The sequence below is a fragment of the Cynocephalus volans genome, chromosome 10 (assembly GCF_027409185.1).
Source record: "Cynocephalus volans isolate mCynVol1 chromosome 10, mCynVol1.pri, whole genome shotgun sequence".
Lineage (NCBI taxonomy): Eukaryota > Metazoa > Chordata > Mammalia > Dermoptera > Cynocephalidae > Cynocephalus > Cynocephalus volans.
The window spans coordinates 120603041-120616148 of NC_084469.1; the positions used below are offsets into that span (position 1 = coordinate 120603041).

The 13108-nt window shown below is 41.1% G+C and overlaps 1 protein-coding gene across 1 annotated transcript in view; it reads left to right on the forward strand.

Moving 5' to 3' along the window:
* The window catches only part of CDYL2 (chromodomain Y like 2), a 193829-nt gene that overhangs the window by 159051 nt on the left and 21670 nt on the right, over nucleotides 1–13108 (forward strand). The window contains exon 3 of the mRNA XM_063112080.1: nucleotides 5875–6092. Coding sequence (XP_062968150.1) covers nucleotides 5875–6092 — 218 coding nt within the window. The remainder of the gene's footprint in view (nucleotides 1–5874; nucleotides 6093–13108) is intronic.

Here is a 13108-nt window from a genome sequence, read left to right on the forward strand (position 1 = left end):
TCCTCATACCCTGCTTTCTGATGATCAGAAAGTGGAGCTGGTCACGTCCTGTCCAAACAGTAATCTTCCTATGGAGGAGGCAGGTGTGGCCTTCGGGGCTGGCTTCTGGTTGCATTCCGGCATTTCAGTCTCCTTGGTAACTTCCTTCCCATCCCAGCCTGGCAGAGTGCTTAGCACATAGTAAGTGCTCCTTTGTGTCTCCTTGCGCCTTTCCTGTTTGAATCACCCTGGCTTAGAGAGGTCATCTTTGAGATGTGACTCTGTCCCACATGCGGTAGTCACTCACCCCTGCCTGGCCGTCATGCATGTGCAAGTGTAGGGCAGCTCCTGTTTTGCTACAGAGGGCTTGAGGAAGACTGCTCACACCTGGACCCCAGAGGGGCTCCAGGTGAGGGAGAGATCTCTGGGTTGTCTAGACCCTGGTTCTCAGTGCTGGTTCCCTGGAGCTGCAGCAGCACCATGGGGTGGCCCTGGTAGGCTGGTTTCTAACAATCCTCCAGTGATCCTGGTGCACACCTAGGTGTAAGAACCGCTGGTTGAAGCTCACAAATCTGCCTGCATGTCAGAATCACCTGGGAAGTGTTGTCATTGTTTTTAAACAAACTTAATTTTAAAAATATATTTTAAAAAATTATGAAATTTATAAACACCACCATGGAAGTGGTGCCTGTGTCAACCAGCAGCCTCTGCAAAGCCTCCTCATTTTGTAAAATAATTTTTAAAATATGTTTTAAAAAATAAATTTGACTTTTTAAACAGTTTTAGATGTACAGAAAAATTGGAAAGCTAATACAGAGAGATCTTATATACTCCACACCCCGTTTATCCTATTAACATTTTACATTAGTATGGTACCTTTGTTAAAATTGATGAACCAATATGAATACATTATTGTGAACTAAAGTACATACTTTTTTCAGGTTTCCCTGCTTTTTACCTAATGTCTGTTCCTGAATCCCATCCAGGATCCCATACGACATCTAATCTCCTTAGGCTCCTCTTGGCTGTGACAGTTTCTCAGATATTTTTTCTTTTTGATGACGTTGAGAGTTTTGAAGAGGGCTGCTCAGGTATTTTGTAGAGTGTTCTTCAGTTGGGATTTGTTTGATGTTTATCTCATGTTTACACTGAGATTATGAGTTATGGAGAGGAAGACCGTAGGGGTAAAATGCTGTTCTCATCACATCATATCAAGGGCACATAGTATCGACATGACCTGTCCCTGTTGGTGTTGACCTTTGTCACCTGGCTGAGGTATATTTGCCAAGTCTCTCCACTGTATGGTTACTCTCCCCTTTCCACACTGTACTCTTGGGAAGGAAGGATTGGGGAGTTATGCTCCATTTCCTCGAGGTTGGAGTATTTACATAAGTTATTTGGAATTCTTCTGCATGGGAGATTGTCTCTTCTCCTGCATTTCTTAATTTATTCTTTCATTTGTTTACATCAGTATGGACTCATGGATAGTTATTTTTTATGTTCAGTTATAACTGAATACTACTTTATTCTGTCCCTTAAATTGTTCCATCTTTGGCCATTGGGACTCTTTCAGTTGGCTCCCGTGTCCCTTTGACATGTCCCCGTCACTGTGGAGGGTTTTTGGTTTGTTTTGCTTGGGCACTTCCTTCCGTGCTGGCACTACAAGCTTATCTTGTATGTGTTCTGCCCCAGTCCTTGAGTCAGCCACTTCTCCAGGGTGCCCTGGTTACACTTACTGAGAATGATATTACAAACCAAGGTCTGGGCCCTGCGTGTGATCTTTGACAGCGGGATTCGGGGCCCTCTCAGCTGATGGAGCAAGGAAATACAGGTGTGTGTACTAACCTGTGTATACACACTTATCTATAAATACTTCTGTGCGCAATCACCTGTATCGGTATTAAGCTAAACATGAGTTCTTACTGGTGTCTTTAACTGTCCCCCTTTGTCACACAGATCATTCTAGTTTTCTCCCTTTGCTTTTCTGTAAACTCCCTCTCCAGTGGTGAAAGCCTTGCTCCTACCATCTGCCATTGTTTATGTGATAGTTCACTTCCAGTGTACGTGTACGGCAGTGTCAGAATTGTTAGCCTTTTCCTCTGTGGGAATCAGCTTTATCAGCTGGAGTACAGTGCTCATGTAGAGTTTATTTTGTCTTTAATTTTACAGACTCCAATTGTTTCTACAGTTACTTATGTCAGCAGCTTTTCCTCCATTCCCTTCAGTGAAGTTGTTTCACACGTGTACAGTTAGATTCTTTTGTCACTTTCCTGCATTCCATCCTGGGAGCCCCCGACCTCCCATATGATAGTTTAAAATTTGCATACTTTCAGGTTCACTCTCTGTGCTATAATTGGGTTTTGACAAATGCTTAATGTCTCATGTTTTTCCTTGTAGTATCACAGCATGGTTTCACCGCCCTAAAAAATCCCCTATGCTTCATCTGTTCAGCCCTCCTCTTATACCACCCAAACCCCTGGCAACCACAGATCTTTTTGTCATTTCTATATTTTTGTCTTTTCTAGGATATCATGTGATTGGAATCATATCATTATAGAGTTTTCAAACTGGCTTCTTTCAGTTTGCAATGTGCATTTGAGATTCACTCATGTATTTTGTGGCTTGATGGCTAATTTCTTTTTATTTCTTTATAATATTCCATTGTCTGGATATGCCACAGTTTGTTTATCTGTTCGCCTATTGAAGGGCATCTTGGTTGCTTCCAATTTTTGGCAATTATGAATACAGCTAAAGTTTTTTGTTCATTTCATCTGTTCTGTGGCTATAAGATTTTAGTTTATTTGGGTGAATACTTAGAACTGTGATTGCTGGATCATATGTTAAGATTATGTTTTGCTTTTTAAGAAAAGAGAAAACTGTCTTCCTAAATTAGCTGTACCATTTTATATTCCACCCAGTAACGAATGAGAGTTTCTGCTGCTCTGCGTCCTCACTAGCAATCGTTGTTAGCAGTTTTTTGGGTGTTAGCTAATCTAATGTATGTGTAGTGGTATCTCTTGGCTTTAATTCTCTAATGAAAAATGGTGGTGAACATCTTTTCGATATGCTTATTTTCCATGTGTATAATTTCCTTGGTTTGGTGTCTCTTCAAATCTTTTGCCCATTTTTTAATTGGGTTGGTTGTTTTCTTATAGCTTTTTAAAAGTTCATTGTATATTTTGGATACAGAATTTTTGTCAGATATATACTTTGCAAAATGTTTTCACCCTTTATATGGCTTGTCTTTTGAATCACTTAACAGTGTCCATCAAAGAACAGAAGTTTTTAATTTTAGCAATGTCCAACATCATTTTTCCTTCATAAATCATGATTTTGGTGTTGTATGTAAAAATTCATTCCCAAACCTAAGGTCCCTAGGTTTTTTCCTTTGTTATCTTCTAGAAGCTTTACAGTTTGGCATTTTGCATTAAGTCTATGATCCATTTGAGTTAATTTTTATGAAAGGGGTAAGGTCTGTGTCTAGGTTCATTTTTTTTTTTTTTGCAAACAAGACATTTATTTGTTCTAGTACTATTTGTTGAAAAGACTATCCTTTCTCCATTGAACTGTCTTTACTCCTGTGCCAAAGATTACTTCACTGTATTTGTGTGGGTCTGTTTCTGGGTTCTCTGTTCTGTTTCATTGATCTATTTGCCTATTCTTTCACCAATTCCACTATGTCTTGATTATTGTAGCTTTATGGTAAGTCTTGGAATTGGGTAGTGTGATTCCTCCAACTACGTTCTTACTTTTCGTGTGATTTTTGGCTATTCTAGGTCTTTTATTTTCCCAAATAAAGTTTAGAATTAGTTTGCCAATATCTACAACATAGCTTGCTGGAATTTTGATTGGGATTACATTGAATCTCTAGATTAAGTTGGGAAAAACTGACATCTTAAAAATATTGAACCTTCTAATTCATGAACACAGAATATCTCTCCCTTTATTTAGATCTTCTTTGATTTCTTTCATCAGAGTTTTGTTTTCTCGTATATAAATCCTGCATATATTTTGTTAAATTTATACCTATTTCATATTTTGGGTGCTGTTGTAAATAGTACTATGTTTTAAATGTCAAAATCCAATTGTCCATTGCTAGTATGTGGGAAGTAATGGATTTTTGTATATTAACCTTGAATCCTGTGATCTTGGTGTATTTGTGTATTAGTTCGAGGAGTGGTTTATTTATTAATTTTTTTCTTTCGATTCTTTGGCACTTTCTACATAGACAATTTTGTTATCTGTGAACAAACATCATTTTATTTCATTTCCTTTTCCTGTCTCTCTGCATTAGCTGGGACTTCCAATGTGATGTTGAATAGGAGAGAGAACATCCTTTCCTTATTTCAAATCTTAAGGGAATAGCATCCAGTGTCTCACCATTAAGTGTGATGTTAGCTGTAGGTATTTTGTAGATTTTCTTTATCATATTGAGGAAGCTCCCCTCTATTGGATTTTGTCAGATGTTTTTTCTGCATCAATTGCTATGACCATGTGATTTTTCTTCTTTAGCCTATTGGATTTTTGGATTGGTATTGGTATTTGGATTACATTGATTTTTTGAATGTCGAGCTATCTTTGCATACCTCTTTGTAGTGTACAATTTTCTTTATACATTGTTGGCTTTGATTTGCTAATAATTTGTTGAATATTTTTGCATCTGTGTTCATGAGAGATATTAGTCTATAGTTTTGCTTTCTTGTACTGTCTTTATCTTGTTTTGGTATTAGAGTAATGCTGGCCTCATGGAATGAGTTAGGAAGCATTCGTTTGATTCTATTTTCTGGAACAGATTGTGGAGAATCAGTATTCTTTTCTCCATAAGTCTTTGATATAGTTCATTTGGGCCTGGTGCTTTCTTTTTTAGAAGATTATTAATTACTGATTCAATTTCTTTAACAGATATAGGCCTATTCAGATGATATATTTCACCTTGTGTATGTTTTGTAAGTTTGTGTTTTTCAAGGACTCGGTTCATTTCCTCTAAGTCATTAGATAAATGGGAAAAGAGTGTTCATAGTGTTTCTTTATTATCCTTTTAATGTCTGTTGGAGCAATAGCAATGCCCACTCTTTTATTTCTAATATTGCTAATTTGTGTCTTTCCTTTTCTTTTCCTTGGTTGAGAAGTGTTTTCAAAATACACATTTGGACCTCTTCCCACAACTGCTTCTGATTGAGGTTTGGGGGTCATGGGCTTGGGCATGCTTTCTTTAGAACACCCCAGGAGCTCCTGATGTGTCTCACTGGGAGGCTGGAGATTGTGAACCATCATGAATCTGGATCATTTTGTCATTACTTTTCAAACCTTTTCAGCCAGGGCTCTCCGGCCTTCTGTGAATGCTAATGGGTCAAGCAGAAAAATACAGAGCTGTTGTAATTGATTTGGGAGAAGAGAGGAGAGACATGAGGACCGTGCTTGCTTGGCTCCCCCCTCCCTCATCTCAGGGCAGCTCCTAAGGAAGCAGTGGGGGTCCTAGAGCCCTGTCTCTGGCTGTCACATTAAATGGGATAATGCCCATGTAGTGTTTTAGGTCAGTGCTTAGCACACTGTACACGTTGGATAAAGGTTAGCCGCCAGTACTGCTCTTGACAGTAACTCTGCATCAGTCACAGGCGCCCACCAATGAAAGGGGCTGCCTTCTGTGGTTCTCAGTGGGTTTCCTGTCCCTAGGGAATCCGAGCAAATGTGGATGCTCACAGACTGATGTGTGGGAGACAGGAGTCTGGGACTGTGTGGGGCCCTTCACAAACCCCCCACCCCCCAAACAGAGGGTGGCACAGGGGTCCAGCCACCGCCGAACCTTTCCATTGCAAATCCGAACATTCTCTGATCATGCTGTCGTGGGACTGTGGCCGTGCAGTTGCTCACTGTATTTATTATCTGCTTTGGAAGGCTCTGCACTCACCAACGGGGGATTGAACCAGCACAGCCCTGTGAAGAGGAAGCTGGAGGCGGAGAAGGACTACGTCTTTGACAAGAGGCTCAGGTACAGCGTCCGCCAGAATGAGAGTAACTGTCGGTTTCGAGACATTGTCGTGCGGAAGGAAGAGGGGTTCACGCACATCCTGCTGTCCAGTCAGACCTCGGATAACAATGCACTGACCCCCGAGGTAAGGGACGCGGCCAGAGCAGCGGGGGGGCAGGGGAGCACTGTCAGGCCATGGGCCTTCTCAGTCAGAAGGGGACATTTGCTTTATCCTTTGCTCCTCAGGGAGCTGATGAAAGTGACCAACGTGTGTAAAAACTTGCCTGCAGGACGCAATTTGCTAACCACTTTAGTATGTCATCCCACGTGATCTTTATGACCAGCTAATGCTATTATCCCATCTTACAGATGAAGTCCACAGGGGATGGAGAGATTCATTAAAACTGGTGATGGTCACAGACTCGGGGGGGGGGGCAGAATCAAACATCCTATCTTGAGGTGGTATGTCACTGTGGTTTTTATCTGCATTTCCCTAGTGCTAACATTGTTGAGCATCTCTTCATGAACGTGTTGGTCATTTGTTTCTCTTCTTTGGATGAATGTCTGTTCATAAAAACTTTGTTTTTCCAGCTAAACTTCATTGTGATCGACATGTCAAATTTCTTTGCTTTAAGAAATGGAATTATCTTCCGTCAGTTTATATATGTACATCAAGACAGAAAGAATGCACATACCATAAATTTTACTGTTTTAAAATGTACAATTCAGGGGCCGACCCTGTGGCTCACTCGGGAGAGTGCGGTGCTGGGAGCGCAGTGGTGCTCCCGCCGCGGGTTCGGATCCTATATAGGGATGGCCGGTGCACTCACTGGCTGAGCGCGGTGCGGGAGACACCAGGCCAAGGGTTACGACCCCCTTACCGGTCACATTAAAAAATAAAATAAAATGTACAGTCAGTAGTTTTAGTATATTCACGGTTGTGTAGCTGTTACCACTATCTAATTCCAGAACATTTTCATCACCCAGAAAGGAACCCCACACCCATTAAGAACTCTCTCCCACTCTCCCATTCTCCCAGCCGCTGGCAACCACCAATCTACTTTCTGTCTCTGTAGACCTGTCTATTCTGGACAGTTCATATAAATGGAATCATATAACATGCAGTCATTTTTGTCTTGCTTCTTTCACTTAGCATGTTTTCAAAGTTCATCCCTGTTGTAGCATGTATCTGTACTTCATTCTTTTTTATGGCAAATAATATTCCATTGTATGGATAGACCACATTTTGTCTATCAGTATTTCCAGTTAATGGACATTTGGGTTGTTTCTACTTTTGATTGTTATGAATAATATTGCTACATACATCCATGTACAAGTTTTTATGTGAACATGTGTTTTCGGTTTTCTTGGATATATTCCTAATTCCTAATATAGTTTTCTTGGATCTGTTCCAATTTTTGGAGTTGCTGGGTCACATGGTAACTCTATATTTAACTTTTCAAGGATCTACCAAACTGTTTTCTACAGTGGTTGCACTGTCTTACATTCCCACCAGCGGTGTAGGAGGGTTCCAGCTTCTGCACACCCTCATCAGCACTCATTACTGTCTGTCTTTCTGATCATGGGTGTGTTAGTAGGTAGGCGGTGGTATGTCACTGTGGTTTTTATCTGCATTTCCCTAGTGCTAACATTGTTGAGCATCTCTTCATGAGTGTGTTGGTCATTTGTTTCTCTTCTTTGGATGAATGTCTGTTCATAAAAACCTTTTTTTTGTTGTTGAGTTTTAAGCATTCTTTATATATTCTGGATAGTAAGCCTTTATCAGGTATATGGTTTGAAAATATTTTCTCCCATTCTGTGGGGTTTTTAAAAAAGTTTTCTTGATAGTGTCCTTTGACACACAAATTTTTAAATTTTGATGGACTCCAGTTTATCTGATTTTTTACATTACTTTCTAAGTGTTATACTTCCGTCTCAGGTGAACAGAATGGGAGACAGTGAATATTTAATGCGATTGGGTAGACAACATCATTCAAAATGCAGGGTACATGGGGGAGCAGTGGCGAGATCTTGACGGTACCCATGTGGGAACCAACCACCTAAGCCCTCCCACTAGACTGATCTGGGAAGGAAGGTAGAGTGGTAGATGACAAAACCAATGGCAGTGCCAGTGAACAGAAGCTCTTTGTGCTTTCCATGTGCTGTTTGTCTCATGTCATACTACTAGCACCCTTGTGATGCAGTATTATTATGATCCACATATTACAGATGAAGCATGTATCAGGAGGGTGGGACTTTTGCTGCCCTTACCTGCCCTTCAGCCCAGTGCCTGCCGATTGTAGAGAGTTAGCTCCAGATGCCTTTTCCCTGTCCTTGCAGTATCCTGCACTGTTTCTCGTAATGGAAACATGGAGGGTTAACCACAGGGTTATGTTTTGGGGGACACAGTCAAGGGGTGCCTGCTCCCCCAAACTGGGACTGATAGAACAGCCTGGCATTGCATAGTGTATCCACTACACTAAGGGAGGCCCAGGAAGTAGGGTGGGTAGGAGGTGCTGCGTCTTTGAACTTGTGATCACATGTATTATCGTTGTGATTTATATAGACTTTGGCTCTTTTTCGAGATTGTGGGCATGGTGGTCTGCAATGATTGACAAGTTGTGGGGCAAGAGCCATGGCTCAAGTCTTTGGAGTTTGTGGTGCTTCTGTAGCTGTTGCCCATCCTCTAAGCACAGTGTTTTGGGCGACTCTGCCTCCTTTACCTTCAGTGGAAGCGTCCCCGGGGTTCTCTGCTGTGTAGACTCTGTAGTATTCAAAGAAGTCCACAGCCTGTGATTTACCCCGAGGGCAGCTCTTCACATGTTTATACACCTGGAAATCTTGTTATTTTAAGCTCATTGTGAACATCCACACAAGACCAATTCTTGGATTTTTTCTACTTCACTACTTTTTAAAAGTGTGCTTTAAAAAGGCACAGCATTTTCCTTTGATAAATCAAATAAACATGAAGTATCCTGGTTCTTTCTTGTCTCTTTGGAGCAGCTTCTTATGTGAACTGTTGCCTGCTCATCCCAGAAAACGTGTTGTGCTTGACTGAGCTAAGGTGCACCACTCCCGAGCCATGGGCTTGGTTAATTAGGGCTTCCATTCCTAATCACAGTGTCAGTCGGTTACAGATGGAAGGAAGATAGAAAAAGTTATTGATCTGGTGTTTTCAGCTGTCTCACCCACTGGACTATGTGGGTGAGCTGGCTGACTGGGTAAAGTAGCCCTTGAAGGAAAGATTCTACCGAAAGGAAGAGTCACTATTAGAGAAGGAATATATATTGTGGAGTCTAGAAGACCTGGGTTCAAATCCTGCCTCTACCAATTTACCATTTGTGTTACCTGGGAAAGTTCCTTTGCCTCTCTGAGCTTCCTCAAGAATACAAACTGGGCAGTATCTTCCTTGTGAGATTAGAGGTAACGTATGCAGAGAGGCCAACAGAGTACCTGGCATATATGTGGTATTCAATAAACATTCCTATCATTGTTAAGATGAAACAGAGGCCATTTAATGGCCATCAGCAGACTCAGCCTTGCTCGTTAATGGAAGAACTGGAAGGGACCCACTTTCACGGTTATAATTAAATTTCTTTTTCTAGTTGTATATGTGACATTGTTTAGACTGGCTTCACAGGCAGAAATTCATTCATTACTGGATGCACTAACTCGATTCTGAGGCTAGCAGGTGCACTGTAATATTTCTTCTGTCTGGAATATAGCAGAGAACCAGAAGATGAACAAAAATGCCCCTTAAGGAAAGAGCCAGCAAAACAGATTGCACAGTTTTTGTGATTGAGAGTGCATACCTTTCTCCATTAGAAGAGGACCCCAAGCCTTTCATTGGCTCCTGGTTCCTCTCAGCCTCAGCAGCAGCACCATCCATGGTACACGCCAGACCTGCAGAGGTCCCCTTTCACAGCCCTCTTGTCATGCCTCCCTGTACCTACACCATCCCCAAGGCCTGTTAAATTTCATTCTTGAATTGCTCTCTAATGCATTTACTTCTCTATTTCCATCATACCTATACAATTCTAAACTACTAGGCTATTTTGTCTGAACTGTTGTAATAGCCTACTAATAAGTCTGCCCACTCTCATACTTCCTGCCCTTTAATCCATTCTCCATAGGGCAGGCAGAGTGGTCTACTGGAAATGAAACTTTGATCAACTCACCCGTTCTACACACATGCCTGCACATACATACACACACACATACCCATGCATCTATACACATACATGTACACACATACACATCATCTATACACATGCACACACATACACAATCTATATATATACATGCACATGCATATACACACATACACATCTACACACATGCATTTGTACACATACACACATGCACACACATGCATCTATACACATATACACATACATGCACACACATACACATCTATACACACATATGCACATATAAAAACTTCTTGAGGGGGTAAAGGCTATGCCATTCTCTCTATTCAATAAACATCTGTTAAATTCTGTCACATGAAACGTTCTGGACTAGGTGCTACAAGGGATACAGAGATGAGTAGAGTACTGTTTTAGCTCCTAAGGGATTCTATTAGTTATCTATTGCTATGTAACAAATTGCCCTAAACTTAGCATATTAAAACAACATTATTGTCTCACAGTTGCTATGGGTCAGGAATATGGGTGTGGCTTAGTGTGATGCCTCTGGCTCAGGGTCTCCCCCAAGGCTGCAGTCAAGATATTGGCTGGGGCTGCAGTCATGGGAAGGCTTGACTGGTGGAGGGAGGATCTACTTCCAAGCCCACCCATGTGGTTGTTGGAGGGCCTCAGTCCTCATTGGCTAGAGACATCTGTTTCCTGCCATGTGGGCCTCTCCAGAGAGATACTCATGACTTGGTGGCTTGCTTCCCCCAGAGCAAGAGCTCTGAAGAGAGAGATAGCAAGAGAGAATGTCTAAGACAGAAGCTATATTTCTGTAACCCAATCTCCTCTTGAAAGTGACATCTCATTACTTTGGCATATTCTTTCGGTTAGAAGTGAGTGACTAGGTCCAGGCCTCACTCAAGGGTAGGGATTACAGTAAGGCGTGAATAGCAGGAAGAAGGGATCTACAGGGCCATCTTGGAGGCTTCCCAGGGGTTTAAATCAAATAGGAGGCAGAGTCAGGTGAAGATGCGCACATTCTATGAGAGAGTTTGTCTGAAGCTTCACAACAAGGATTCAAAGCATTTCATGTGTCAGGAGAAGGGACAATATGCATCTAGTTGGGGATTTTTGAGAAATCCCTCTTGGAGGTGATTGCATTTGAGATGGGAACTGGGTGACTGTATTTCACCAAGTACAGATGAAGTGCAGAGAACAACCCTGGTTTACTCCTCTTTTACATCAAATTCTAACGAATTTGGTTATCTGGTTCCAAACCGTGGCAGATCAAAATATGGAGGGAATGTGCTCTCTCTAGCAGACGCTTATAGCAGGTGCAAGTGACAGCTAGAAAGCACATACAAGGGCAATAAATTTAAAGGACAGATTTAGGACTTCAAAATGCATAGTGGTCTGGGACTATTTGTTATAGAGTCACACTCTGGGAGCCTCTAAGGGGGATTGATCTGTTATAGGCTGACAGGTGACCATTGAGGAGTAGTTATGTGCATGCAGTGTAGCCTGTTTAAGAAGGCAAAAGAGTGAGCAGTAATTTTAGAACATTTTACTTTAAATGAACAAGTTACATTCCAAAATTTGGGGTGCTTCAAGAAGGTGGAACCTCAGCCATCTGTCCAAATTGAATTCTCAGCACTAGAAAGGCAAAAGTAAGGTATACTAACTAGATATAAGGTTTTAATGAAAAAAATACAGATTGTACTTTTCTTCTATTGAGAAAACACAAATTTACTTTCAATTTAATTCGTAACGGAGGTGCTGCTTTGTTGGTTCTTGTTTTTACTAATTGACAAGTTAAGTGTGGCCCCAGCCGGAGAGGCTGTCTCTGAGTCATGTGTAGGATTGCAGTTCATCTCTTTACAGCAGGGCTTTCTTTATTTCCCTTTCGGAGAAATAGAGTTCATGTATAGGTGAGAGTGTGTCTATTCCTGGAGGCAGATAGATTAAAGGACCCGCAAGATAGTGGCCTGTTAGCTTTTTGATTTGATGTTCAAAATGAGTATCTGTGGCTTATACCCTGTTAGGGTGGAAAGTGCTTCTCCCGTCCTTCCAACAGAGCACAGGCCTGGAGATTCGCAGTTCAGATTGATATCTGATCCTATTTTTTCCACTAAAATCTGTCCATTTATTTAAGTCATCCTACAGCTTGGAGAAGTAGAACATAAAGGGGTGTTGGTGGGAGATTTGAATCGTGGTCCTGCCTCTTACTGCTGGTGTGTCCTTGGGCAAATTTCTTCACCTTTCCGAGCCTTCATGGCTTCATTTGCAAGTTGGGATACCATTCCTCACTTTACAAGATTTTTGTTTGGAATGAAACATTATGTGTCAATGACTTGATGTAATCCCTGGGACTTTTAGGTGCTTAATAAATGGGGTTTCTTTCAGAAGTATAATTTAAAATTAATGCTGTGATAACATCTCCCCTCATACCCTAGGATTATGTCCATTGAATCACGAATAATGATCTTTTAAAAGCTTATTCATTCACTGTCTGCCCTATTAGACTGTAAGCCCTATCTGGGCAAGTGCCATTCCTCATTTTCTATTACCATGTGCTTTTTGCAGTTATTTTTTCTCTTTTCCTAACTTCTGTTGGATTGAGTGATTGAGCTTTCTTATTTTATCCCCCTTCTGATCATTGTAATTCAGGTATTTTTAAGAAGTTATCCTTTTAAGAAGTATGTACACATAGCAAAGTGTAATCATTACCTCCACACCACTCCTAAACATATAACCTTGACGTGCTCTAACTCTAGGTATTCCTCCTCTATCTTATACAATATTATTGCTTAGTACTACAGTCCTACCTTGCACAAACCCCTACGCTCAAATTAGTCAGTATCAGTGTTATGATTTTTATGGTCAGTTCTTATTTTGATTTCTCAACACAGTCACCAGTTTCTTTGCTGGCTATTGTTCCTTGCACCTCAGTTTTTCTTTCTGAATATTGTTGTCATGTTGAAGTACATCCTTTTTTAGTTGTTTTAGTAAGGGTCTAAGATGGTAACCA